The 16,542-nt window shown below is 40.2% G+C and overlaps 1 protein-coding gene across 1 annotated transcript in view; it reads left to right on the top strand.

Annotated features, from left to right (window-relative positions):
• TMEFF1 (transmembrane protein with EGF like and two follistatin like domains 1) overlaps nt 1-16,542 on the top strand; it is a 270,614-nt gene that overhangs the window by 238,061 nt on the left and 16,011 nt on the right. Inside the window, exons 7-8 of the mRNA XM_040353509.1 lie at nt 679-744; nt 4,581-4,704. Of these exons, the coding sequence (XP_040209443.1) occupies nt 679-744; nt 4,581-4,704 (190 nt within the window). The remainder of the gene's footprint in view (nt 1-678; nt 745-4,580; nt 4,705-16,542) is intronic.

Below are 16,542 nucleotides of genomic sequence, written 5' to 3'. Positions count from 1 at the left end.
CTCGTTACCCCTCCGTCACCCACCGGAGCTCTCTTCCCAGCTCCGAGCATTGCAGAGGGAGGGGCTGAGATTTACCCGCTGACAGCTGGGAGAAGAGGAGGAGAGCAGCGGGAGGTCAGCTGAGCACTAAGCAGGACTGTATCAAAGGTATTTGGCACAATTATATTACAGAAACACTCACATTGTACATTATATAGTACTGTAATAGAGTGGATTATAGGATTTTACACGCATTTTAAACTAGGGCTTACTTTTGGAGTAGGGCTTATATTACAGCCCTCTGGAAAATCACAATAGGCCTTATTTTTGGGGAAACACAGTATATATATATATATATATATATATATATATATATATATATATATATATATATATATATATATATATATATCTTTATGCTTATCCTTAACATTAAAATACACATAAATGAAATAATTTTTGAAAATGTTTATTCCTCTCATTCCCCCAGAGACAGAACATGTGTGTTTTCAGCTGCTGAAGAGGGACGTAGCAATTTCCAAACCTTTATAGTATTCTGAGTGTGCATGCAGTGTCACTGAGCTTTTTTACTACATCTGCTTATATTAAATTTCCAGACAATTTAACATTCTAATTTGCTAGATCACAAAGAGTCTTTTTTTGGTATGACCGGCACTTACACTTCTTTTCTTTGTTCAGCAACTGATGACACAATCCCAGCTGGAAAGAAAGATGATGGTTTACAGTACCGCCCAGAGGTGAAAGGTATTTGCTCATTTTCCCAATTGATATGTTGATTCATCTAGCTGTGGCTTTTAGTATATGCTTTTGTATTCATAGATAACACAAAAGAGGAAAGAGGATAAACTTGACATCCTTGTCTCACAAGTGGAGAAGACAGGGATACCATGTAATGCTGTCTGTATATGCTGTTTTCTCATTGGGGTTATCCATGAAATCAGCTTACTCTGAATTTCTATGTTATTTTAATATTAATATTAATTATAATAAAAAAGTTGATTTTAAAATATAATTTCACCTTTGGTAACATGTTACCCCTGGATTTAGGCCTCATTGGACATTTTATTCTGCTGTTCCTAGGGGCATTTGCTTTTTTTTTTTTTTTGTTTTTATGCTGCCTCTAAATGCCCCTGCATGTTAGCCCATGTGTCCCTGCACACATAGGCGTTTAGAAGAGATTGACGATTGATGCACCTAAATGAGTCTAGGTGCGCCAAAGCACTAGGCATGCTTATTGCTTAAATGTTGATTCATTTCAATAGCCAGAATAAATTATTATTCTGGCAAATAAAATTAATTAACACCCAAGTGCCTGATGTGGCTAAACACCTTACAGGAGAATAAGAGAATAAATTCAGTTCCTCTAATCATTCCTCATAGCTGAGCTCCTCCATGCCTCTTATCAGTTTGGTTGTTCTTCTCTGCACTTTCTCCAGTTCCCTGATATCCTTTTTGTGAACTGGTGCTTAATCACTTCCCGACCGCCTCATGTAGACATACGTCGGCAGAATGGCACCCCCCCCCCCCCCCCCGCTACACGCGGCGGTCGGGTTCCCTCGGGGAGCGATCCGGGACGACGGCGCGGCAATTTTTTTATAGCCGCTCCGTCGTGATCGCTCCCCGGAGCTGAAGAACGGGGAGAGCCGTATGTAAACACGGCTTCCCCGTGCTTCACTATGGCGCTGCATCGATCGAGTGATCCCTTATATAGGGAGACTCGATCGATGACGTCAGTCCTACAGCCACACCCCCCTACAGTTGTAAACACACACTAAGTGTACACTAAATCCTACAGCGCCACCTGTGGTTAACTCCCAAACTGCAACTGTCATTTTCACAATAAAGAATGCAATTTAAATGCATTTTTTGCTGTGAAAATGACAATGGTCCTAAAAATGTGTTAAAATTGTCCGAAGTGTCCGCCAAAATGTCGCAGTCAAGAAAAAAATCGCTGATCGCCGCCATTAGTAGTAAAAAATAAATAAATAATAAAAATGCAATAAAACTATCCCCTATTTTGTAAACGCTATAAATTTTGCGCAAACCAATCGATAAACGCTTATTGCGATTTTTTTTACCAAAAATAGGTAGAAGAATACGTATCGGCCTAAACTGAGGAAAAAAAAAATTGTATATATGTTTTTGGGGGATATTTATTATAGCAAAAAGTAAAAAAATATTGTTTTTTTTTCAAAATTGTCGCTTTATTTTTGTTTATAGCGCAAAAAATAAAAACCACAGAGGTGATCAAATGCCACCAAAAGAAAGCTCTATTTGTGGGGAAAAAAGAATGCCAAATGTGTTTGGGAGCCACGTCGCACGACCGCGCAATTGTCTGTTAAAGCGACGCAGTCCCGAACTGTAAAAACACCTTGGGTCTTTAGGCAGCATATTGGTCCGGGGCTTAAGAGGTTAAACTGAACATATATTCCAGATGAGGCCTTACTAATGATTTGTACAGGGGAAACATTATATCCCTCTCTCTGGAGTCCATACCTCTCCTTGCACAATATGCAAAAACAGATAAGTCCCAATATGTTTAATAAATCTTGCAATTCCTTTTGTTGGAAGATCCAAGCTTCATACCGGCTATATATGATCTCCAACCTGCACCTAGTTGGCACACAGCTATCACATGAACACGAAAGGAATAGATCCCATAATAGCATAGCATTTTTAAAGGTTCCGTTTATTATAAAAATGATTGACCAGTGCATATACAAGACAGCCAGCACAGCCACAATTTACATTGGCGTGCAGGGCCTGGTATGTGATGTCATCACACACACCAATGTGACTTGCAGCTATGTCCGCTCTCTTCTGCATGCGCTGGTTTATCATCCTTTTATGTGAGTGGTTTTGTATAATAAACTGAACCTAGTGTAATTTTGTGTAATTGGGATACTCAAGTGTTATAGCTGTGTGTCAGTTAGGTGCAGTTGATCTCATTTGGAGATCATATACAGTATATCTGGTAAGGATCTTGTAAACACCAGTGGGACGACTTTGGAGCACACTTTTGTTTGCTGTGTTGTCCCAAGATTTTCCAACAAAGTGGTTGCAAGATTTATTTACATATTGCGACTTTCACTTATCTGTTTTTGTATATTGTGTGTTATTTATGTACACAGGCTTTATGTTATGATATGATTATTATATTTTTTTTAGTTTGTCAAATTTCACTTGATCTAAAGGGTTAGGGCACTTTTTTATGTTTGTACATTTATATCTTATATTGTAAAGTGGAAACACATATGACAAATGGGCGCAAGATTTAGTACCAACTATTTTTGTCCACAATTAGCACGTTTGCATGTCATCCTTCACAACAAAATGCTATTTTCGTGCAACATTTTGTCCCACAAACAAATATTTGGTGCAAGATATTTATTTATGATTACTACCTTCCCCCAAACTTTTTCACGCCATATTTATTTTTCTAGTCTGAATATTTCCCAATGGGATAAATTAACAATCTACTTACATTAGATTTATTAATTTTGACTTATCTTGCAACGGAATATATTCATTTTAGAATCTGTGACAGTATTTAATTCTCCCCAGTATGTTCTCCTAAGGGTAAGTCACCCAAAGCTGATAACTCAGAAAAACTGACATATCAGACTCTCTGGAATGAAGAGACCCTTATGCCCTGTACACACCATCGGTCAATCCGATGAAAACGGTCTGATGGATTTTTCCATCAGTTATCCGATGAAGTTGACTGATGATCAGTCGTGTCTACACACCATCGGTTAAAAAAACGATTGTGTCAGAACGCGGTCACGTAAATCACGTACAACAGCACTATAAAGGGGAAGTTCAAATCCAATAGCGCCACCCTTGGGGTTGCTTTAGCTGATTTTGTGTTAGTAAAAGACGATTCGCGTTTTCTGTCTGTTACAGCGTGATGAATGTGCTATCTCCATAATGAGAGTTAGTTTTACCAGAACGAGCGCTCCCGTCCACTAATTTAGTCTGAGCATGCGTGAATTTTTAACCGATGGACGTGCCTACAGACGATCGTTTTTTATCTATCGGTTAGGTATCCATCAGATTTAAAACAAGTTCCATTTTTTTTAACCGATGGATAACTAACCGATGGGGCCCACACACGATCGGTTTGGTCTGGTGAAAACGGTCCATCAGATCGTGATCGTGTGTACGTGGCATAAGAGTACACTTGCTAAAAAAAAGAGTTCCTGTTCTGATAGAGACTTACCTGTTAGAGCAGTTATCAAGAGCAAGACTGCCCTGTTGGAAAGAGGTTGTTATTGTAAGAGACTGTCTTGTTCGTGAGAGTCTAAAGTCTGAAAGAGTGTTCTTTTTGGAGTGACTGCTATGCTAAAGATAGACTATTCATTTACAGAATTCCTGTTCAACTCATTGATGGTTGAATGGGCAACATTACAACAACTGGGAAACAATAATTGCATCTTGCAAGCAGCGCTGCATATAAAACCTCCAATTCTCTCCAGTAGTGCAGTAATGTTTTCTTGCCTCTGGTCTGGAAGTGACAGCATATCAATGTGATACCAATTTGTCATTAAAATCTAATATGCTTATGTTTCCTATTATAGATTCCAGTGATCAGAGGGAAGATGACTACATAGGCAATTACATGCCATGTTCTGAAAACTATGTTGGATACTGTGTACACGGAACATGTGAATTCAGTTATTCAACCCAGAAAGTATCATGTCGGTAAGTTGTGCTTATAAATAATATTATTTATTTAACATAAGAAGAATTTGCGATGTTTAACTACAGTAATGAAAATCTAATATCTTTTCAAGAAGGTTTTTGTGCATCAGCCTGGTCAGCTCACAATTTAAGATCATGCACAGAGCCTACTATCCGTTTTGCTTCAATAAAGCAGACCCAACTCAAGCGCAATGCACAATGTACAGTGGAACCTTTGATTACGAGCATAATCCGTTCCAGGAGAATGCTCGTAATCCAAAGTATTCGCATATCAAACTAGTTTCCCCATTGAAGTCAATGAAAACGAAAATAATTTGTTCCGCATTGACTTCAATGGCATGCAATACTGCATGCGGCCATAGGTGGGGGGCACCGGAGAGCCTTGGAAATGTCCGGAAAGACCCGAGGACAGTTCGGCTGACATCGGCAAACTTCGGAAAGACTCTGTTCACAAGCCTTTCTGAGGTTTGCCAAAGTTAGCCGAACTGTCCTCGGGCCTGTCCTCCAGGACCCCCCCCCCCCCACCTCAGGCCAAACGCGGTACTGCACACCGTTTTGGCCTGAATCCTGCTCGCAAACCGAGTTAAGATTTTAGGAAATTCAGTGCTCCAATTGCGAAACGCTCATTAACCGCGTTACTCGCAATCTGAGGTTCCACTGTAATAAAATATTTACAAAAATGTGAGGGGTGTACTCACTTTTGTGAGATACTGTATGTGTATGTGTATATGTATATCTATCTATCTCTCTCTCTCTCTCTCTCTCTCTCTCTCTCTCTCTCTCTCTCTCTCTCTCTCTCTCTCTATATATATATATATATATATATATATATATATATATATAATGTATATGTATTCATAGCAACACCATCTTCATGCACCAGTGCCTCTTCCACCTCTCTTCCTGCTTGGACACCTCGTTCAAGTTTCATGGTTGTCAGATTTTGAGATCTGTACCTGCAGCTATGGATTTTAAAGGGTATAATCCACAATTCTAGCTTCTTTAGAAGTAATCACTGTTCACATCTCACTGCTGCTCTGAACAGTCCATCATTTCAAAGGCAACATGCACCACATATACAGCATTCACATTTATTTAGTGGAATACAAATGTACGGTAAAATCATCCATATTTTATTTTTGACATTGACAATTTCAGCAGGTTATTTTTCACCTGTGTGTAGCATAAATAGATCTATTGCTGTGTGTACACAATTTAGAATATACAGTATGTATGAGCATACTGCATATACAGAATATCAGAGACTTCCTAATTCTAAAATAGATGTTTTATTGTCCACTGCTTGCAGTTATGCACTCAAAATTTTGAAAATTCATCACTACTGCTATGGAAGCAGGTCAAATACAGGACAGAGGGAGACCAACTACAAATGAAATTCACCTGCCAATGAATTTTGAATGATCTCAGAAGTACCTCACACTAAGGTGTCCATTTAATAAACTGAAGTTTTTTCTCAGATCAGTTCTCGGCAGTTCTCAGAGGAAAATTATCTCCTCTGCAGCCGGTTTAATAAACTGAGAACTGAAGTTCTCAGAGGGAGAACAGAGGAGAAGTGTTTCCTCTGAAAACGGCTGAGATCTGTGTAAAAGTGGGTGGGCTGCCTGTAATCTCGTGAGATATTGTGAGATTACGGTGCAGCCCAGTTCAAAAAGTGAAACTAAAGTTTAAAAGTACATGTAATTACATGTTTTCAGACATGTGATAACAATACAGTGTGGATCGAAGGTTTGGGCACCCCTGGTAAAAATTTGTATTAACGTGCATAACGAAGCCAAGGAAAGATGGAAAAATCTCCAAAAGGCATCAAATTACAGATTAGACATTCTTATAATATGTCAAAAAAGTTAGATTTTATTTCCATCATTTACACTTTCAAAATTACAGAAAACAAAAAAATGGTGTCTGCAAAAGTTTGGGCACCCTGCAGAATTTATAGCCTGCACTGCCCCCTTTACAAAGCTGAGACCTGCCAGTGTCCTGGATTGTTCTCAATCATCATCTGGGAAGACCAGGTGATGTCAATCTCAAAGGTTTTAAATGCCCAAACTCATCTGACCTTGCCCCAACAATCAGCACCATGGGTTCTTCTAAGCAGTTGTCTAGAAAACTGAAACTGAAAATAGTTGACGCTCACAAAGCTGGAGAAGGCTATAAGAAGATAGCAAAGCGTTTTCAGATGTCAATATCCTCTGTTCGAATTGTAATTAAGAAATGGCAGTCATCAGGAACAGAGGAAGTTAAAGCAAGATCTGGAAGACCAAGAAAAATATCAGACAGAACAGCTTGCAGGATTGTGAGAAAAGCAATTCAAAACCCACGTTTGACTGCACGATCCCTCCAGAAAGATCTGGCAGACACTGGAGTTGTGGTACACTATTCCACTATCAAGATATACTTGTACAAATATGGTCTTCATGGAAGAGTCATCAGAAGAAAACCTCTTCTACGTCCTCACCACAAAAATCAGCGTTTGAACTTTGAAATGAACATATAGACAAGCCTGATGCATTTTGGAAACAAGTTCTGTGGACCGATGAGGTTAAAATAGAACATTTTGGCCGAAATGAGCAAAGGTATGTTTGAAGAAGAAAGGGCACAGCATTTAATGAAAATAACCTCTGTCCAACTGTTAAGCATGGGGGTGGATCAATCATGCTTTGGGGTTGTATTGCAGCCAGTGGCACAGGGAACATTTCACGAGTAGAAGGAAAAATGGATTTAATAAAATTTCAGCAAATTTTGGATGGTAACTTGATGCCATCTGTGAAAAAGCTAAAGTTAAAGAGAGGGTGGCTTCTACAAATGGATAATGATCCTAAACACACCTCAAAATCCACGGGGGATTACATCAAGAGGCGTAAACTGAATGTTTTGCCATGGCCTTCACAATCTCCTGACCTCAACATAATTGAAAATCTATGGATAGACCTTAAAAGAGTAGTGCGTGACAGACAGCCCAGAAATCTCAAAGAACTGGAAGACTTTTGTAAGGAAGAATGGGCAAAGATACCTCAAACAAGAATTGAAAGACTCTTGGCTGGCTACAAAAAGCATTTACAAGCTGTGATACTTGCCAAAGGGGGCAGTACAAGATATTAACTCTGTAAGGTGCCCAAACTTTTGCAGACACTATTTTTTTGTTTTCTGTCATTTTGAAAGTGTTAATGATGGAAATAAAATCTAACTTTTTTTGACATACTATAAGAATGTCTAATCTGTAATTTGATGCCTTTTGGAGATTTTTCCATCTTTCCTTGGCTTCGTTATGCACATTAATATAAATTTTTACCTGGGGTGCCCAAACTTTCGATCCCCACTGTATATATATCCTGTATATATACACATGGGTGTGTATATATATATATATATATATATATATATATATATATATATATATATATATACACACATACATATATACAGTATTTATATATACATTACTGAGTTCATGTTTGGAAGTTGGATTTCTGTTTTGGGGGGGGGGGTTTAGTTTTTTTTTGGAGGTGTAGTCCTAAACTTTTGATCAGCTGAACAACAGCCTGTTTCAGTTTAATCGTTATTTTCAATTAATTGAATGCTCAAAAAATGTTTTGTCACACTCTCATTTCTTCTTGTTGCATGTTGAAGCTCTACTTGGAACCTTGTTAAGATCCAACAATGTAAAATATGTTTTTTTTTGCCATTTTTCAAGTGGTCTTAAACTTTTGATCAGGACTGTATATATATACCGTATATATATATATATATATAAATATATATATATATAATACACACACACACATATATACAGTATCTATATACACACGTATGTGTGTGTGTGTGTGTGTGTGTGTGTGTATATATATATATATATATATATATATATATAGAGCTGTGAAATCTCGGTTTATTAAACTGGTCGTTTGTGACAAAACAGCCATGTGCTGTGATGAGAAGTGCTCCTTATCTCCGTTTATTAAACTGGCAATGCTCTGTGATAAGCCGTGATCATCATGATCTCGGCTTATCACGGTTTATTAAACGTACAAGCCTGTTAACACAGGTCCTTACAGCACATTCACACCATTACATTATAACTGCACAAAATGCATATTCACAGCACCTTAAAAGTGCAAAGAAAATAGTTTTCATTATAGACTATGAGGCTCTTCAAATCATTGGGTTGCGTTACAACACAGTGTTCTGCATTTCTGCAAAATTCTGCTTTTTACACCTTATGTGTGCTTTCTGAAAACAAGAGCCTTTACAATTATAGCCAATGGTGAAGAACAAAAAATGCAATACAGATTTTATTTAGAGTTATGTCAGTCACATGTCCATGGTTTCAGGGTGGAAATTAAAAAAAGGAAAAAATAGGAAAACAAATATAAAAAGCATGCAAACGTACCCAAAATGCACAATGCGTTGTGGGAAAAATTTCTAATGCACAAGTGTGACTGCATGCAAATAGATGACAAGATGTGCTGCCTAGTAACACTTTGGTTTAACAACTATCGGCAATGCAATAAAGCCTCTGTTCACAGCTATAAGGAATGCTGTATACAGTATATCCCCGGTATACTCTTTGTGGGAACAAGGATACAATTGTTATGACTTCACAGAACCTTGAGTGCTGGAGGGAAAATGCCTGTCAGTGCATCTCCTCCCAAGACAATTTTGCCGTTGGCATTAGACTAGATAGAGTTCTCCTCTTTGATGCATTAAAGCTAAATAGAAGCACTGGCACATCTTACTTTTTTTCTCCAGTGCTGCCAGGAACACAGTAGACTTTTGGCAGTTAGATTTGCAATCAAAACAGAGAATGCATTGAAAAAGGGGGAAAATGGTTACAAAATCACACTGCACCATTAAAGACTTAGGCAGTTATCCACAAAAGGGATACGCCGGCGTATCTACTGATACACCGTCGTATCCCTGTTTCTATCTATGGAACTGATCCACAGAATCAGTTTACCATAGATAGGCAGAAGATCCGACATGTGTAATTGAATTACACTGTCGGATCTTAAGGATGCAATTCTAGGCCGGCCGCTAGGTGGCGAGGCCATTGCGGCCGGCCTAGAATATGCAAATTAACACTTACGGCGATCCACGAACGTTCCAACGGGCGCGTCGCGCTAAATCTACATCGTTTACGTCAAGTTACGCTGTGTAAAAATAGGGCTAAGTCCTATTTGACTAAGCCCTACTAAGTATGGCCATCGTTCCCGCGTCGAAATTTTAAACTCTACGTCGTTTGCGTAAGACGTCCGTGAATGGCGCTGGACGCCATTTACGTTAACGTCTAAGCAAATGACGTCGGAGCGACGTCTGTTAGCGCAATGCACGTCGGGTAAGTTACCCGACGGAGCATGCGCAGTACGTCCGGCGCGGGAGCGCGCCTAATTTAAATGGGACTCGCCCCATTAGATTCGGCACGCCTTGCGCCGGACACATTTAAGTTACACCGCCGCAAATTTCAAGGTAAGTGCTTTGTGGATCGGGCACTTAGGTAGAAATTTTGCGGCGGTGTAACTTAAATCGGAAGATTTAAGTTACGCAGGATATTTGTGGATCTGGCCCATAGGCCCTGTACACACGACCGGTTCATCTGATAAGAATGGTCCGACGGACCGTTTTCATCGGTCCACCGCTGAAGTGGTCTGATGTGTGTACACACCATCAGTTCAAAATCCGATCGGGTCAGAACGCGGTGACGTAAAACACAACGACGTGCTGAAAAAAACGAAGTTCAATGCTTCCAAGCATGCGTCGACTTGATTCTGAGCATGTGTGGGTTTTGAACCGATGCTTTTGTGTACTAACCATCGGTTTGGTCCAATCGGGCAGCTGTCCATCGGTTCGATTTTAAAGCATGTTTTAAAATTTTGGACCAAAGGACAACAGACCGATGGGCCGTAAACACGGTCGGTTTGGAACGATGAAACTGAACCTCGGTCCATTCTCATCGGTTTTGTCTGACCTTGTGTACGCGGCCTTACACACAAGTGCATTTTGTGCGACCGGAATTGTGTGATGGCAGGCTGTTGTCGGAAAATCTGATCATTTGTATGCTCCATCTGAAAAATGTCAGATTTTCCGTGGACAAATGTGGGATAGTATGCTTTAAAATTGTCTGCCAACAATTGTGTGTTGTTGGATTTTACCATCATGTGTACACAAGTCCATCGGACAAAACTCCAAAGTACAAACACGCATGCTCAGAAACAAGAGCAAATTCTGGTAGTGAAATTAATAGACTCCATGTCTGTCATTCTAAAGCCTCATACACACGGTCAGACTTCAAACAAACTTTTCCGTGGATTTGTTTGAAGGGCGTTGGCCGTGAAATTGGTATGCATACACACGGCAGGATTTTTTTTAGAAAACATTCCCAAAATCATGTGTTTTTTCAGCTCTTTTCTGCTCTTTACCGCCACCCTTTGGTCAAATTCTGCTACTGTTGGTTGATTTTAACATTGATTCTGAGCATACGTGTCCGATGGACTTCTGTACACACGATAGGACTTTGCACCGTAGGACTTTTGCCAAAAAGTTTGCCCGTTTGCAGAGCGAACTTTTGTCCGATGAAAACCGAAAAAGTTTGTCTGAAGGAGCGTACACACGGTTGGATTTTTTTGAAAACCTGCTCATTTTGAAGTTTGTTGTCAAAAAGTCAGACCGTGTGTACGGGGCTTTAGAGACAGCTGTCCATCTATGGCTAATTTTACTCACCAATGTATGGGAAAGAAATAGTATTTTTAAAAATCCTGTACTTAAAGGACTTAACAAAATAAAGAACTGTATACTAAAAACATGTCTGCAAGTTATAAAAAAAAAAAAAAATAATAATTTTGCATTGTTATAATCTCAAAGCCTAATCACAAACACCACCTCTGTATGATATTGTCATTTTAATGTAAGTTACAGCGATAAATCTTTTTGAATTCCTTCAGCAGTGAAAGAAGGCCTGCAGGGTAGAGCATCCCAGACCTAGTAAGCCTTAACTTTCATTTCTAAAGGGGCTGTTTTGATTAAGATGTACTATAAAATACATTTAATACACAGCCAAAATATCTAAATAAATATACGATCTCTGGAAGTGGTGATAAATAATTCAGACTATGATGTTTCTAATAAAAATGCATTTGAAATAAACATGAGCTTGCTTTCAATCAATTTCTCCCATTTTCATTTGACTTTTCCACTTTATAACAAATTAACATATAGACCGTCACTCACTCTTTTTCTAGAACATAAACTTTTCCCAGTAGTAATTTGTAATATGCACTTAGCTAAGTAAAGTGAAGAATTGAAAAATTGTGAAAACCCATAAAGCAGACCTCTCTCTACTTAAGGCGGTATTAAACCCAAAGCCAAAAATGTAATGTATTGCAGCTTAGCAATCATTAGTGGTGGATGCATCAGTTTTCCTTTTCTTGGGTTTTTCCCCTCTGTTTTCCCCTGGTGATCTGACCAGTCACACACTTCCTGTATTAAAGGGTCCCCACTCTGGATGAATGAACACAGGGGGCACATTTGGACAGCAGCACGGTCAGTCTGAGGGGAGGGGATTGTTGGGTATACTAGCAGAATTGACACACTAAACAGATTGAAGCCAAACTCTAGCTAATTTATTTAACTTTATAAGCAGTTACAGCAACCATTTTATTTTTCCTTTTGGAATTAGGGTTTTACATAAAAGCTGATCCTTGTAAGCACCCCTGCTAGTGTTAATGGGTTTGTTTTATCCCTGTAACTGATACACTCTGCTGGAGTGCTTGCTCTTCTAAAAATCAACAGACTCAGGGCGAGATTCTCAAAGGAGATACGACGTCGTATCTCTGGGTCTGGGCGGTCGTATCCATGCGCCTGATTCTTAGAATCAGTTACGCATAGATTTCTATAAGATCCGACTGGCGTAAGTCTGTTACGCCGTCGGATCTTAACTGCATATTTACGCTGGCCGCTAGGGGCGTGTACGCTGATTTACGCCTAGAAATATGTAAATCAGCTAGACGGCCGACGCAGTACAGTTACGCCGTTTACGTTAGGCTTTTCCCGGCGTAAAGTTACCCCTGCTATATGGTGGCATACATGCGGCGTACCAATGTTAAGTATGGACGTCGTTCCTGCGTTGAATTTTGAATATTTTACATTGTTTGCGTAAGTCGTCCGTGAATGGGGCTGGACGTCATTTACGTTCATGTCGAAACCAATACGTCCTTGCGGCATACTTTGGAGCAATGCACACTGGGATATTCCACGGACGGCGCATGCTCTGTTCGTGAAAAACGTCAATCACGTCGGGTCACAAGTTATTTACATAAAACACGCCCCCCTGTTCCAAATTTGAATTAGGCGGGCTTACGCTGGCCTATTTACGCTACGCCGCCGCAACTTACGGAGCAAGTGCTTTGAGAATACAGCACTTGCCCGTCTAAGTTGCGGAGGCGTAACGTAAATCGGATACGTTACGCCCGTGCAAAGATACGCCGATCTACGAGAATCTGGCCCTCAGTGGCCAGATCACCAAATAAATATAGAAGAAAGAAAACCTGAAAGGAAAATTAACATAGAATTAGCAATTCTGCAATATAATAAATGTTTACTTTGGGTTTATTACCACATTAGGACCTCCACAACTGACGTCTCAAATCGCATGACAAATCGCTCCAATGTGAACCTAGGCTTAAGGAGAAACATCTCATCTTTTTTCAAGTACATTTCTTAACCACTTACTGCCTTGCCACTATACATTTACTGCGGTGGAGCAGCAGCTGTTGTAAATGCAATGTTTGTATTGCTCTATCCACTTGAAGATCAGTCCTTTTCTGGCACTTTATGTTTACATGTGACAATTAGTATTTTTTGCTAGAAAATTTCTTAGAACCCCCAAACATTATGTATTTTTTAAAGCAGATGCCCTAGAGAATAAATGAAAGGGATTTGCAATTTTTTATGTCACATTGTTTTTGCACAGCGGTTTGTCAAATGCATTTTTTTGGGGGGAAAAAAAAACACACAAATTACATAACCCAATTTTTTGGTAAAATATAAAAGATGATGTTAGGCTGAGTAAATGGATACCAAACATGTCACGGTTTAAAATTACGCACGCCCATGCAAAAGCCACAAACGACATCAATTTTACTATCCATAGGTGACATTTTAAAAGCCTTTACATGTTACCTTTAGGCCCCGTACACACGACCAAACATGTCTGCTGAAACTGATCTGCGGGCTAGTTTCAGCAGACATGTTCGGTCGTGTGTAGGCCCGAGCGTGCTGGATTCCAGCAAACATTTGCCCGCCGGGCCTTTTCCCAGCGGACAAATATTCCTGGACTTGTTTTAAAACAGTCCGCTGGAATCCTGCCCGCTCGGACATGTTCCGTCGTCTGTACAGACCTACCGTACATGTCCGAGCGCCCGCCATCCCTCGCATGCGTCGAATGACTTTGACGCATGCGTGGAAGCATTTAACTGGCAGGCCCGCCCACGTCGCCGCGTCATTGTCGCGGCGACACCGCGGACACGCCCCGCGTATTGTTTACGCGCGGATTTCTGTACGATGGTTAGTACAGCCATCGTACAGAAATCCCCAAGCAGACATGTACGGTGAAAACGGTCCGGCGGACTGGTTTCATCGTACATGTTTGCCCGTGTGTACACGGCCTTAGATTTACACAGGACATTTGTTGCTATAATTACTGCCCATGATCTGACGTTCTTGGTTATACCACACATGTGTGGGACGATCGCTGTTTGCATGCATACGGGATCGATGTGTGCTTTTGCCTTTGGGAAAGAGCATGGGAGGACGGGGGCACTTACATTTATTTTATTTTTTTGTTCACTGTTGCTTTAAAAAATGCTGTCACTGGGAATGTAAACATTACGTATGACTAAAATTGGCATGTGACAGGTACTCTTTATGGAGAGATCGGACAGATCCCTTGTCTGCTCTTAAAATCACATGATGACACCAAGATCGGTGTGATTGAATGCTTTTGAAAATGGCACCGTTTACATCCAGGTAAACCAGAAGTGATGTCAGGCTATTACCACATCACTGAGTCAGACAAAGCCGATCTGGTCCATCGGTACTCCCGGGGCACAGGAGATCCCGCAGAAGGCATTGAGAGGGGGGTGTCCCTTCCAGTGGCTAGTTAGCTGCTAGGATTACTTTTACAAGAGAGCCGACTACCAGATCTAAAAGATGGTACCAGAATGATGCAGGCGTTGTCCCAGTATAACCACTTGAAATCCAGTGACGTACCACGTATGTGACTGGTCAGCAAGTGGCTATCCCCATGCCGCGTACACACGATCATTTTTCGGCATGAAAAAAAAAAAAACGACGATCGTTTGAAAAAAATGCTCTAGCAAAGCGCGGTGACGTACAACACGTACAACGGCACTAAAAAGGGGAAGTTCCATGCGGATGACGCCACCCTTGGGGCTGCTTTAGCTGATTTCCTGTTAGTAAAAGACGATTCACGCTTTTCTGTCTGTTACAGCGTGATGAATGTGCTTACTCCATTACGAACTGTAGTTTTACCAGAACGAGCGCTCCTGTCTCATAACTTGCTTCTGAGCATGCGCGGGTTTTTAACGTCGTTTTAGCCCACACACGATAATTTTTTACAACCCGAAAAATGATGTGTTTAAAACGTTGTTAAAAAATGCAGCATGTTCGGGAAAAAAAAATTGTCGTTTTTCAGAACCCGAAAAATGATGTGAAGCCCACACACGATCATTTTAAATTACATTTTTAATGCCGAAAAATGATCGTGTGTACGTGGCATCAGGGTTCCCAAACTTCAGATTATATCCAGGGACTGTGGGATGAGACCCATTCTACAATGGCATTTTTTTTATTTTTGTTTGATGTATGGTATTGACACATTTTGGGGACTAAAGAATTTATAAAAAAAAATGGATTTTCTTCACTTTTGGTGATAAAGGTCACTGGGGGAAATAGAGAGAGTGAAACTCCCTAATGGTTACACAAATGTTCTAATCCCTCTACGCCAGGGGTCTCAAACTGATGGCCCTCCAGCTCAGGTCCCATGAGGCATTGCAAGGCTGGCAGTTACAAGCAGGACTCCTACAGACAGAGGCATGATGGGACTTGTAGTTTTGCAATAGCTGGAGGGCCACCAGCTTGAGACCCCTGCTACACTCTAAAACTAAGAAAGTAAATGCATTCCATGTATGGTATAATTTTACATAGTTACATTGGTCCAGCTTGGACCAATGTAACTTTGTATACATGATACCTCACATCACCGTCCCACCTCGTCCAATCAGAGAACACTTTGCATTTATTCAGAGATGCAAAGTGGGCCCGTACTGATCGGCCAACCTCCTGTGTTCAGAATGCACCAAGCCAGCAGCTTAGCATGGCACCCGGAAGAAAGTGGAGATCACTAAAGTAGCTGTGTCTACTTCAGTGATTTATAGCTTCCAGGGCAGGTATGATACTGTATATGCATAGCTACATTGGCCCAAGGTGGACTACTGTAACTTTGTATAAAATAGCCATACCTGGAATTCCTCTTAAACAGATGTTTTAGAAACCAATTACTAGAATATTAATGTTTACGTGTACTCTTAGGCAGAGATGTACAGATGTCTAGTTACTTATATCTCATGGATATTATGCACTGTACTATATATAGAGCCATGTAATTGTTGCATAATCATAGTAGCATATTAAGGATCTTAGGAACAGGGAGAAACACAAATGGATTCAGATGTCTTGCCATTAGACAGTAATTCAAGTTACCACACAACAGGCTTAATGACTAGCATAGACGGGGTCAGGTTGGGT

This window comes from Rana temporaria, chromosome 5 (genome assembly GCF_905171775.1).
Source record: "Rana temporaria chromosome 5, aRanTem1.1, whole genome shotgun sequence".
Classification (NCBI taxonomy): Eukaryota; Metazoa; Chordata; class Amphibia; order Anura; family Ranidae; genus Rana; species Rana temporaria.
Note: the sequence above shows the minus strand (reverse complement) of the source record. Positions and strands in the feature narration are given on the sequence as shown.